A 12,688-nucleotide genomic window follows, 5' to 3' on the forward strand; every position below is an offset into this window, starting at 1 on the left:
CTACTTTTTGACAAGTTAGGAGGTGCAAGTTTAACTAGAGAGCCAGATATGCGTGATGCAGTAAGTTATATGGCCACTTCTTGGGGAAACAAAGGCACAAATGTTCTAAGCAAAGGAGTAGATGGTGATATTGTGTGGATGGACCTTCTGACCAAGGAAAGTCCTGTGATGATAGCTGATTGAATCAATGCTGCTTTTTCCCAATGACCGTTGGGAGGGACTAAAAGATGTCTGTGACCATCGCAGATTGGTGAAGTATTAAACAATCCTGAATAAATCCTTGGACAGTAGCATGGAATTGAGCCTTTAATGGTCTGTATAGCTTGCTATAGAGAACTGAAGACCATTTCAAAACACTGGAATTTTGAGACCCTCCTGAAGACAAATGAGATGTCAGTAAATGTGTCTATTGACTGACCAAAAAAAATAAAAAATTGACTTACAAATGAGATGCAAAGGGACACATAATTACTTGCATAGGCCTTCTGCCCATATGTTTTAACCTTTCACTTCTCTACCACACTGTTCTATAAAAAAAAATCCAGCCTCTTTACTTGGGATGTTCTAATAGCATTGTGGCCTTTTTGCCTTGGACTGTGGTAGTTATAAGGCTCTGCCTGCATATTGGGTCTCTCACTTGTGAAGTGCATTTAACAATAATTGTGGATCTAGGCAGTAAAGCACTATAGTGATAACAATAAAACTAATTTATAAACAAAATATGATGCATTTGCTGTAGCGCATTCCGTGGAAAGTTCATTGTTTTTTTATCTCATGCAAACATTTTGTAATATATTTTACCCACCAGAAGACCAACAATATTTTTTTCCCAGAAGAACTTAAGCAAAACGTATCATTTTGTATTAATGCAGACTATTGTTTGCTGAATGACGGTTGGCTTTTTTGGGTCTAACCATGATGGGTACTTTTATTATCCAAGTCGACTGTATTCTTTTAACCAAAAATAGGAAGACATTTTGAGTCACTGTGCTAGTTTCAACTTCCATGTATCACACATCTCTCTTTTGGAGGCTCATACACCACTTGGCTTTTTGCATGTCTTTTTATTCGTAGCAATACATAGTGCCAAAGGCTAAGAGACTCAAACCACATTTGCCAGATCTTTGACTTGAGGACATTTCATATCTCCTGTGCATCTCTCTCTGCTTGCAAGATAACGCCTGATATAGAGTTTGGCAGAGGGGTTACTCCCTTGCAAACGTGACGGATATCCTGTCCACCTTCTTACCAGTGCATTACATTTAATGGCACTTGTAATATGGTGGAGAGAATATCTGTCACGTTTGTGAAGCAGTAGCCTGTCCGCCAAACTTTAAATCAGGCCCAAAGTCTGCTTACTTCAATAGATTTCCACTACTAATAAAGAGAGAGGCCCTCACCTTGTTGAATGCCCACTTTGCCAAAATATCCTGCTAAGTAATAAAAAGGTTGAACTAAGTACCACTGTAAGAAGGGAAATTGCACCATTATGTGAAATTGATTCTCGATCCCATCCTTTTTGAAGTCTAGTAAAGGTTCTGTTCACTGCTGGGGTAGGATTTTAAATATTAAACATGTCTAGCTATCTCAACTCTGAAGGATATCTCTTTAAATGTTTGGCCCTGGGCTTAGTATAACAGACTGTGCCTTTCCTGTAGTGAATAAGTTGAGTTTGCCCATACACAGCAGGGTTGGGCGTATCAATTAGTGGGTAGCATCATAATCCACTGAAGGCTTAACTATACTGTACTCTTTGCAGGCCCACAATCGCCTACTCAGGGTCTGGTAGGTTATACAGACACTTATGCAGAACAGAAGTGAGATATTCTATTAAGACTTCTCCCAAAGAGAATTGGTCCTATCTCTGTTGTCATTTTCTCTCATGTAGGCATTACACTTAAATTCTTCTCAAACAAGTATTCCAACCACTGTCTTGTACTTAGCTCACCGAAGATAAAGTTGTAAACTACTACATTCTCGAGTTCCAGAACAAACTGCTTTTCGAACTCCATGCTTAGCAATCTTCTTCTTAGATTTCCAAAACATATGCTTTATTATACTGCTGTAATTTTCAAAATAAATAGTGGAAATCATAGGCAACACTTCATATTGATAATAATAACAAATTCTTTTAAGTAAATTTAAAAAAAAACAGCAAAAAATTGGAATCACCATTGAAGTCAATCAACTGAACCACAGAGCTCTGTTTCTTTCACATTTTATTCTTCCCTAATTAGTTTATAAATCTAAAATTCACAAGTTTCTTTTTTGCATTCAAATTGACAGCATGAGTTCTGACAATCGTCTACCGAAATTACATGATATGTTGCAGCTGTATCGCGTTTAGTAAACTTATTGAGACACATTCAAACACAAATTTCAATGGGTGTGGAAACTAGCATTTTATTATGGTTTCCGTCCTTGGCTACGTCATCAATACTGCTGGAAGATGACAGAGAGAAATTAGTGCGGGAGTCTTGGTTGATACAGTTCTTAGCATCACCATTTGCAAAAGGCAGGCCTTGGTGTTTTATTCTCGCAAACATATCTTCGTTCAAATTCATTGAAGAAGCCTGTGAACTGTCTTTCTTCACTACCCAACATTTACCAAAGAAACACAAGACATCCTTTATTGAACAACGTTTTTGGGGTTCAATAGAAAGTAGTTTCCTAAACATTTTAAGGGCATTGGGGGTAAATCTACACCACTGAGAGGGGGTGTCAACATTTTTGAATCTTTGCCATTGTAGAAATTCCTCATAGAATGAGTCTGAACTTAGAGCCTTTTCCCAGGGAAAATTTCCAGTCAACATACAGAAGAGGAGGACACCAAAGGCCCAGACATCAATGTTGTAAGTCACAAGGAACCCATCGTGCTTGGAAGCTTCGCAAAGCTCTGGTGCCGTATAGGGAATGGTACCGCTTACTCGTTTCTCCATTGTGCCCGTGATGCGGGTCATTCCGAAATCGGACAGCTTAACTTTTCTACACTCCTTGTCAAATATCAGGATATTCTCAGGCTTGATATCCCTATGCACTAGTTTTCTGCTGTGAAGGTGGTCCAATGCTAATGCAACTTGATAAATACAACGCTTAGTGATGTGCTCTGACAGGCCGACCTAGAAATAGATAGAAAACAGAAAGTATTATCCTCAATTATTACGATGGACATATTCAAATCTTCATATCCACGAACTACAAGAAAAAAGACCAATCAATGGCTGTTTTTATTTCCTTTAATTGCTGATCCAGTTTTACCAATCCAGTACTAGAGAGAATGTGTGTAAACCCCTGGGGGGGTGGGGGGTCCTCGAAGACCACTCAGAGGGTCTGCGATTACTTTGAAAATGAAATAATATTGACAGCTTAATAACACGTATGTAAACAAAGACGCATAATGTAACACTGATAATTTTGAAACATTCTGTAAATGTGAAGGAGTTTGAAATTGGAGATTACAAATGAAGTTGGTGTCATCAGGTTGATTCGTCGGAGCAGCGCAGGTACATTAAACAGAATATGGTATGGATGGCAGGTGGCCTCATGTGAATTAGGAATAGCTCCAACCTCCCCTTTAAAATTATTTAGAATTGGTAATAATTGTGTGTGTATTAAATAGAAAAGTCATCATTATGTTCGTCTCCATTATAAAATATCTAAAACAAAGTTAACGGAGAGCAACAGATTATCTGGAAATAGACCCTCTCAGAAGTCCACTACCTCTTTCACAGAAAATCACATATATAAAAACGTTATTCAGACCCTGACTTTCAGAACCGAGGGAGACCTCTTCAAAGAAGAAGGACTGCTATGGATCCACTGTCATGTTTCTTGTGCTAGCCGATGTTCTAGGTGCTGTTGGCAAGTGGGGGATAACAAGGATCAGTGTGCCATCACTGCATCAAATTTATGGTTTTGTAACTATGCACCAAACTAAAGCAGTCCTTTGGAAAAGGATATGCCTATTATCAGGTGCGGCTTCTCCAATAGGGTGGAGGAGCGTTGCCCTACTGCTTTCTCGCAGTGAGAGAAGCAGAAACATAAAATGGTAAAACATTTTATGTTTGTTTGCTGGCGGGCGGGTGGGCAGGGCTGCTCATCGAGCAGGGCAAGGGAGGAGTGGTGTGCCTGCCCACTCCAGAGTGTGCAAAGACTGTTTGATCAGCACCCTGGGGCCGCCCAAAGCAGTCATGCGCACCCTGCCCTTCTCCATGCAGGCCGCAATGCACTCTGCATGGAGAAAATGGCCTCCCTATAAAACCATGGCTAGGCGGCGTCCCGACCAGTTACAACCCTGCTTGCAGTGTTGTGATTGATTAGGGGAGGGAGCCTGGCTGCCTGCTTTTGCTTGCTGTTCCTGGAGGCAGGAGAGCAGGAGCAGAGAAGACATGGGACCCGGCTGGCGGAAAGGTAAGTAAAACATTTTTAAATTATTAAACCCCCCACAAACCCTCCTGCATGACCCCCTGTTCTCCACCCCGCGAGCCATGCCTGCTGCGACTTCCTTCTATCCCACTTTATGAACGATATTACTGTGTTTTCCTTAGCGATGCCATGATGCCAAAGAGTTTGCATGCGCTGAGGACGAACATTCACAAACATATTAACTCAACTGGACAGTGCATTATTAAGGATTTTTGTGGCAAGACATAGACCTCCTGATTGATACAACTTTAAATGTATTACTCATTTTCAGGTACAGTGAGCCCTTGTGAGAGATGGGGTTGAGCGGGTTGAGGTATAAAGAGGGGTGGGAGAGGCTGAGAAAATGCTGGGAATTTACTGAATCGTGACACAGAGAGAGCTGAAATACAACATTATAGACCTACTTTGAGATGAAGTAGAGTAGGTTGAGGTAGAAAGAGACGAGAGAGGTAGTGATAGAGGCATGGAGTACACCAAAAGGTAAGTGTAAGTTACAGATAGGTGTACTGAGAACTAAAAAGGGAGGTAAAGAGACAGCAATGCAAGCAGAGAGAGAAGAAAGAACAAGTGATAAGTGAGGTACAGAAAGAAAACTAGGTACAAAGGTAGGGAATGTATAGGTATGGGTGCAGGAGAGAGATAGAAGTATGCAGAGATGGGGAGATAGAGAAAGAGAATAAAGTGAGAGGGGGAGAAAGGCATATATATATATATATATATATATATATATATATATATATATATATATATATATATATATATATATATATATATATATATATATATATATATATATATATATATATATATATATATTACCTACTGGCGGCCGCCAGTAGGTATATATAGTTAGGATTCTTTCTCTATGGGACTTTTGAAAATTCTATGTCTAATAACTTTGGCGTTTGTGGACCGGATCGGCTGAAATTTTCAGGAAAATGGCACATTTTGTTTCTGAGCAGCCCCTAAAAATTTGGGGGGTTTCGTCAAGGGGGGGCCGAGAAAAAAGGGGGGTCCCAAAACACGTTTTTCCCATTCATTTTTCCATAGGGCGGTTGGCCTCACTTTTAGCTCGAACGGCTGAATGGATTTGCACTAAACTTGGCAAAATTGTAGGGACTGTTAGCCCGATGTGCCTTTGCTAGGTCTCAATATATGTGCTCCAGTGGGTTTTGAGAAATTAACGTTTTAAAAAAACAGATATATCTGTGACAGCGTCCCGGGCAGCGCTCCGGTTCGCGTACTTTTCGCATAACGGAACTTTGCGAAGCGAAGCTGATTGGCTCTCCAGTGTCTGTCAACATTCTAAACAGTCCGGAAAGGCCGCCATCTTGTCTCTCGGTAGGATCGAGAGACAAGAGGAGGAGAAAAATGAAGGGGGAATTTAACGAAAGTGGGCAAGGTAGACCCCTCTTGACCCCCTAGGAATGATGTTGGGGTTATTAAAGGGTCCAGTGGGGCAAATTAAAAAAATTAGATTTTTCGCGGTAGAAGCGCTTCCCGGTTCGCAAACCGGGTCGCGAACCGGTAGCGAAACGGGAATTCGCCATTTTGTGTTTCGTTTCAATTAAATTACAAGATGGAGGAAAAACAATGTGGGAAAGGGGTATAAGGGGGTACGGGAGACGTATCCTGACCCCCTATGTTTTCTGAGGGTGGCTGAGGATGCTCATATATGTTGATACATGTCTTCCAGCGGCTGCGCGTGAGCGGATTTTTTTTTTTTGCTGCGTGATGTCTGTTAACTTTCGATTTGAAGGAAATCAGGAAGTGTTGACCGCCATTTTGTCACTGCGAGTAAATATAGTGTTAAAAATAATTGTTATAAATTCATCCGTATTGATAAACATTGTCTGCGCCATCTTGCCTTTTTTCCAATGCCACACTTTTGTCGTGCACGGCAGCCATTTTAGATGCCTTGACCAGACCCACTCTCTGCACGCCGCCGATCCTCAGCATGGCTCCCCACCCTCGCAAGCATCTCCCCCACGCACTGGTCACCCACGCTCTCTCTCTCATGCATGGGCCATAAACCTCCCCCCATCCGCGCTGCTCTTCCCTGAGAATCACACCCTGTGCCCGCCCGACACCTCCCTTTCACCCTATTCACTACTGCACCCTCTGACACTCCTCTTCCTTTGTGTCCGATTGTCCAGGCCGGTCCCAGGCTATCACCTAGCCCTGCGGATGTAGTTTATGGCCCCAACTGTAAAGAATCACCCCTCTTCAAAGGAGTTACAGTAGATCAAGGCCCCCACCCCATGAGATCCGTCACACCACACGCGTTCCTACTATCTGATAATGATCCTGTATTGTGATTGGGGAGGGGATTCTCACTGTAAGGGTGTGTGGGACCGAGCCTGAAGCGGAAGATTCCAGGGATGCCTTTTTGTACATCAAAGTCTTCACAATTATGTGTCACATTAAAAATATATAGCACTCCAACAAAGTAGTAGGATTATAACACTTTAATAACTTATAAATATATACAACGCTCCAACAAAGTAAACACGTTAAAAAAAAAACATTTTAAACAACTATTTACATGGCAGCCTGCTGCAACATCCATCTCAAAGCATTCACCGTCCGCTTGATACTGTCCTTGCCCCTCCTTCCCCGGAGTAGCAACACTGGGCTGCTTTGGTCTGTCTTTTAGTCGGCTTTGGGTTATAAAAAGCCTACAAAATCCGTCGGCCTGTGAGGTGGTGTCAGTAGCGGACCGTTGTGCGAATAGGCCGAAGGCAGCACAATGCGCCGAGATCCAGACGGCAACCAGGTGGTGTCCAGCAAGTAGCCGCACTGGTCTGGCCATCCTACAATGCTGCGCCGCAAAGCGGCGTGGGGCGCCCCGGGGGGGGGAGTCGGCGCGAACGGGCCTCCCCCGCCTCCCCAGGTGGAGGCTCCTCAGCTGTAGTGGGGCGCCCCTTGGCGTTTCAGTCGCAATCCAGCTGAATTGCGCCCGCTCTTGCGGCACAGTGCCTCATCCGCCATTCAGCTGAGTTGCGCCCGCTCTTGCGGCTACAGCGTCTCTCGCACCATCCAGTTGAATTGCGCCCACTCTCGCGGTGCAGCGATAGGCGGCTGCCACAGGACTCTCAAAATGGCGGCCGGCTCTTCGGATTTGGGCCTGGTCCACTAAAATGGCCCTGGGACACATTTGAACTCGGACATTTGCCTGCTAGGGCATGGGCCCCATTCCCGAAAGCGTCCCCTCAGCCTTGAAGATTCTACAAAAGTCATCGGGGCCCCAACGACTTCCGGTGGGGAGCGGCTGCCATGATTGCTTGCCGAATGGCCATGATGGAGCCACGAGATGGTGGTGCTCTCATGCTGACGCCAGCTTCAGTCTGAAACATCCAGAAACACTGTAGACTACCAATTCGATGACTTCCGGTGGAGCCCCAACGTGACCCGGTAGGGAAGAACTTGCCCTCCCCTCTTTTGACTGATGGTTCTTGTTGCCTGTCCCCTCTGTTGTCATCTAACGGAACCTTTTTGGACTGCCGAGAGGCGAACGGGCCTCTCCCGCCTCCCCAGGTGGAGGCTCCTCAGCTGCAGTGGGGCGCCCCTTGGCGTTTCACTCGCTGAGTTGCGCCCGCACTTGCAGCTACAGTGCCTCACCCGCCATCCAGCTGAGTTCCGCCCGCTCTTGCGGCACAGTGCCTCACCCGCCATCCAGCTGAGTTCCGCCCGCTCTTGCGGCACAGTGCCTCACCCTCCATCCAGCTGAGTTCCGCCCGCTCTTGCGGCACAGTGCCTCACCCACCATCCAGCTGAATTGGGCCCGCTCTTGCGGGACAGTGCCTCACCCGCCATCCAGCTGAGTTGCGCCCGGTCTTGCGGCTACAGCGACTCGCCAACCAGCCAGCTGAATTGCGCCCACTCTTGCGGTGCAGCGATAGGCGGCTGCAACAGGACTCTCAAAATGGCGTCCGGCTCTTTGGATGTGGGCCTGGTCCACTAAAATGGCCCTGGGACACCTTGGAACTCGGACGCTTGCCTGCTAGGGCATGGGCCCCATTCCCGAAAGCGTCCCCTCTTTTGACTGATGGTTCTTGTTGCCTATCTCTTCTGTTGTCATTTAAAAGAACATTTTTGGACTGCCGAAAGGGGTTCTGGTCCGACCGCTGGTTGGTGGAGACATTTTGACTGTATCCTGGACCTGCCCGGCCTCGCCCAAAATGGCGCCGGTATAAATGGGACTCATAACTCCTTGTTGTGTACTGGTTGTCCAGCCTTGATATCACAAGATACGTATGCAGTTTTGAAGCACATGGCGGGCGGGGACGAGTACTGATTGAACATTTGGACATCCCTATTGATATTAAGTTCTGATGTGTTATTGATTACTGTACTATTGAAAGTTTGAATTAACGTCACCCATGGTACTTGCCCGCAAATGTATATCTAGATAATTTTATTGTAACTGGCCCTGTCGTACTTTAATTATAAAATGTACGTCCTCCGATTCCGCAACTGTTAGACACCTTAGTTCTTGTAACCTAATGGCCCACCCGTTACGTTCTTCTACAGTGTAAATGTCCCCTCATCATATACGATTACAGTTTGCTCCGTGGCCGGCCCACGTGGTTATAGGCCCGTATTTGTATACTGACATTTTCACAAAAAAGGTTTTTAAAACAAAACATGGTAGTAGTACCTAGATTGGTAAAGTTTTGAATAATAGCCACTGTTTTCGAATCAGTAAAAGGCAAGTGAAATAAAGCAGCCCGATTACATGACGGTTAAAAGGTATAATACGCAGGAAAGCAGTAAAGATAAATGGTCAAGGGCAGTTTTGTTTTCCACTCCTGCAACATACAGTGATCGATAAGAATCCGATATTCATGCCTATCAGCGACTAAGACAGCAGGTCGAGCCTCTTTTGTTCAACGGCTCCCTCATGGGACGAAGAAACACCCTTTTCTCGAAATAGGAATATTTTACTTGCAGGACAGTTGTAAATTTCCCGGGAAAATACATTAGCCTGGAACATTGTTAGTGATAAACTGTAAATGCATCTGGGTCCTTTTCTTTACAAGTCAGAGTGAGAAAAAAAAAGGTGAGGCTTTCATCATTTGGGAAAAAAAAATGTTCTAAACCAATGAAAAGTGTTATTTTTAGGTCATATGACCAAGCCTTCCATCATTAGAAAAACAAAAGTAAAATGAACCAATGAAAAGTTTTATTAACAAGTCACATGACCTGTTATGCTTACGTTACGCGCTGCGCGACGCGCCCTGGATCGCTTCCGGGAAGTTGCGCCTCGCGCACCGGAGCACTTCTGGGTGCGCTAACGCGGCACGTCATATGACGCATTACGCGACAACGCAGGTCCAGAATATAGTCAAAATGTCTCCACCAACCAGCGGTCGGAACACAACCCCTTTCAGCAGTCCAAAAGGTTCTGTTAAATGACAACAGAAGGGACAGGCAACAAGAACCATCAGTCTAAGAGGGGAGGGCAAGTTCTTCTCTACCGGGTCACGTTGGGGTTCCACCGGAACTGATCGAATGGGTAGTCTACAGTGTTTCTGGATGTTTCAGACTGAAGCTGGCGTCAGCATGAGAGCACCCCGTGGCTACGTCGTGGCCATTCCGCGAGCAATCATGGCAGTCGTTCCCCACTGGAAGTCTGCGGGAGTCGGGGGTCCCGGTGACTGTTGTAGAATCTTCAAGGCTGAGGGGACTCTTTTGGGAATGGGGCCCATGCCCTAGCAGTCAAGCGTCCGAGTTCCACGGTTGCCCAGAGCCATCCTTGCAGGCCAGGCCCAAGTCTGTGGAGCCGACCGCCATTTCGTGAGCTCCGTAGCAGCCGTTTGTCGCTGTACCGCAAGATTGGGTGCAATTCCGTTGGATGGCGGGTGAGACGTTGTAATAGCAAGAGCAGGCGCAATTCAGCTGGCCGAGCGAGGCACTGTGTCGCAAGAGCGGGCGCAAGTCAGCTGGTCGAGTGAAGCGCTGGGGTGTAGCTGAGAAACCTCCGCCTGGGGAGGTGGGGGAGGCTCGTTCGCGCCGCCTCTCCCTGCTAGTGCACCCCACGCCGTCTCCTGGCGCAGGTATATGTGATGGTCGGACCGGGGCACCGCAGGACGTGTCTTCAGGTCAAACGGATTGTGGGACAAGGTGTGGAGCAGGCGCAATTCAGCTGGCCGAGGGAGGCACTGTTCCGGAAGAGCGGGCGCAAGTCAGCTGGTTGCGTGAAGCGCTGGGGTGTAGCTGAGGAACCTCCACCTGGGGAGGTGGGGGAGGCTCGTTCGCGCCGCCTCTCCCTTCTAGTGCAGCCCACGCCGTCTCCTGGCGCAGGAATATGTGATGGTCGGACTAGGGCACCGCAGGACGTGTCTTCAGGTCAAACGGATTGTGGGACAAGGTCCAGAATGGAAGAGTCACTAAAAGGCAAAAAGTTCCGCCTGACCCCGGGAGCCGGCCGCCTATGTCTGGGGCGATCTTAGGCCACACCAGGGCAACAAGACTTGGGGAGGGGGCAGGAGCCAAGCGCCCCCTCCGAGTCCGCGCCATCACACCGCCCCTCGGGGGCCTCCGTAAAGCGGTTCAGGGAGGCACCGCATCACATGGTTTTCCAATGCAGTCAGGTCCACAAACAGCCCCCATTACTTTGAGAATAGTGAAGCTGCAGCAGGTGCAAATAAGCTTCAGACAGTGTTCCTCAACTATGGCACCCAACATCCAGGACTTATGCCATTTGTGCAAGGCAGTGACCTCGAAGCATCTCAGGGACCAAGCAACATACCATATCCAGAGTCCTTCCCACAGCCTCTGCCTTCCTTCTTACCTAGTTATTGTTCTTTCACTCCCACTCCAGGCTTTTAGTCTGTGGATGGAAAACCATGAACCTACACTCACCTATGAAAATCTTACTATTGATGTTTTATTTTGAGCCCAAAATACAAAGGCTTGTTTGGATCGATGTTGCAGCAGGCTGCCATGTAAATAGTTATTTAATAAAACGTTTTACCCTGTTACTTGTTGATTTTGAGCCCCAAATACAAAGGCTTGTTTGGATCGATGTTGCAGCAGGCTGCCATGTAAATAGTTATTTAATAAAACGTTTTACCCTGTTACTTTGCTGGTGTGTTGTATATATTTATAAAATTTGCATAGGGTTTGTCGTTATTTTGGGTGGGGTGGGCGGCGGAGCCGAGCTGTCTTGCAGCCATCATGGTGTCGAGCTCAGTTCCTCTCACTAGTTTCGTATTTCTCATGAGGGGCTGTTCATAATGTTTCTATTTTAGCGAGGTCAAAAAGAGATCCCATTAGTGGCCTACTGATTTTGCTTGATTCCTTTTTTTTTTTTTTTTTTTTTTTTTAAATTTTTAAAACCTTTATTGTAGTAAAGCACACAGCTATTCAGCCTAACATCCCGGAGGCAAGGCAGCAAAATATCAGAATGGTCATAGTGCCAAGCGATTCATATCAGAACAATGCAGGTTGTTTTTTATTTTATGTAGAAACGTAAACAGAAGCGCCCGAGGGCGCAGAAAAGGCAATGGAAGGAAAAATGACTAAGAGTCAGTAGGAGGCGTCAGGGGCTAGAGAAGATTCAGAAAGAACTTAAGTAGGATGTAGAAAAAAAGGGGGGGGGGAGAAGGAAGAACAGGAGAATCAGAACGTGAGTAGCATAGCCGTTGCCAACGTCTACGGTGATAGGTGTTCATCGCGGGGCATCGGTTCAGGTGGCAGACATAAATCACCTCTGTAAGCGTTCCAAGCACTCCACACCTTATTCCATGTCTGAGGCCTCCCCCTGGCAGTGTAGACAGTCTTTTCACGCAACATACACCAATCCATGTTGGCCTTCCATTGTACCACCATGGGGGCCACGTTGGATCCCCATTTCTGCGTTATGTCCCGTTTAGCGACCATGTTGCCCAGTGTAGCCCACCGGGTCTGCGCCGTGTTATAATCATTCGGCTCCCAGACATTGAGGAGGCACCTACGCGCCTCCGCAGCCAACCCCACTCCAGTCACCTCCCTCATCACTCGATGTACCCTCTCCCAGTAATGGGCAATAACGGGACACTCCCACAATATATGCAAATAAGTAGCAGGGGCTCCGCAGCCACGACGACAAAGGCCATCTGGCGAGAAGCCCATACGCACAAGCCGGGGTCCGGTGACGTACACCCGGTGAAGGATTTTGAACTCCTTTTGTTTTTTTAACGATTTTTCACTATCTGCAAAGACTAAACAGAGTATTGCGACTCTGTGCTTGTTTGTAAATAGAGAATGAACCAAGGAG

At 46.3% G+C, this 12,688-nt stretch overlaps 1 protein-coding gene across 1 annotated transcript in view; it reads right to left on the reverse strand.

Moving 5' to 3' along the window:
* Positions 1-2,202: 2,202 nt before the first annotated feature.
* Positions 2,203-12,688, reverse strand: part of LOC147701918 (serine/threonine-protein kinase SBK1-like) — a 181,442-nt gene continuing 170,956 nt past the window's right edge. The window contains exon 4 of the mRNA XM_086928724.1: positions 2,203-3,119. Coding sequence (XP_086784850.1) covers positions 2,367-3,119 — 753 coding nt within the window. The 3' untranslated portion in view covers positions 2,203-2,366. The remainder of the gene's footprint in view (positions 3,120-12,688) is intronic.

Source organism: Lissotriton vulgaris, chromosome 7, assembly GCF_964263255.1.
Source record: "Lissotriton vulgaris chromosome 7, aLisVul1.2, whole genome shotgun sequence".
Lineage (NCBI taxonomy): Eukaryota > Metazoa > Chordata > Amphibia > Caudata > Salamandridae > Lissotriton > Lissotriton vulgaris.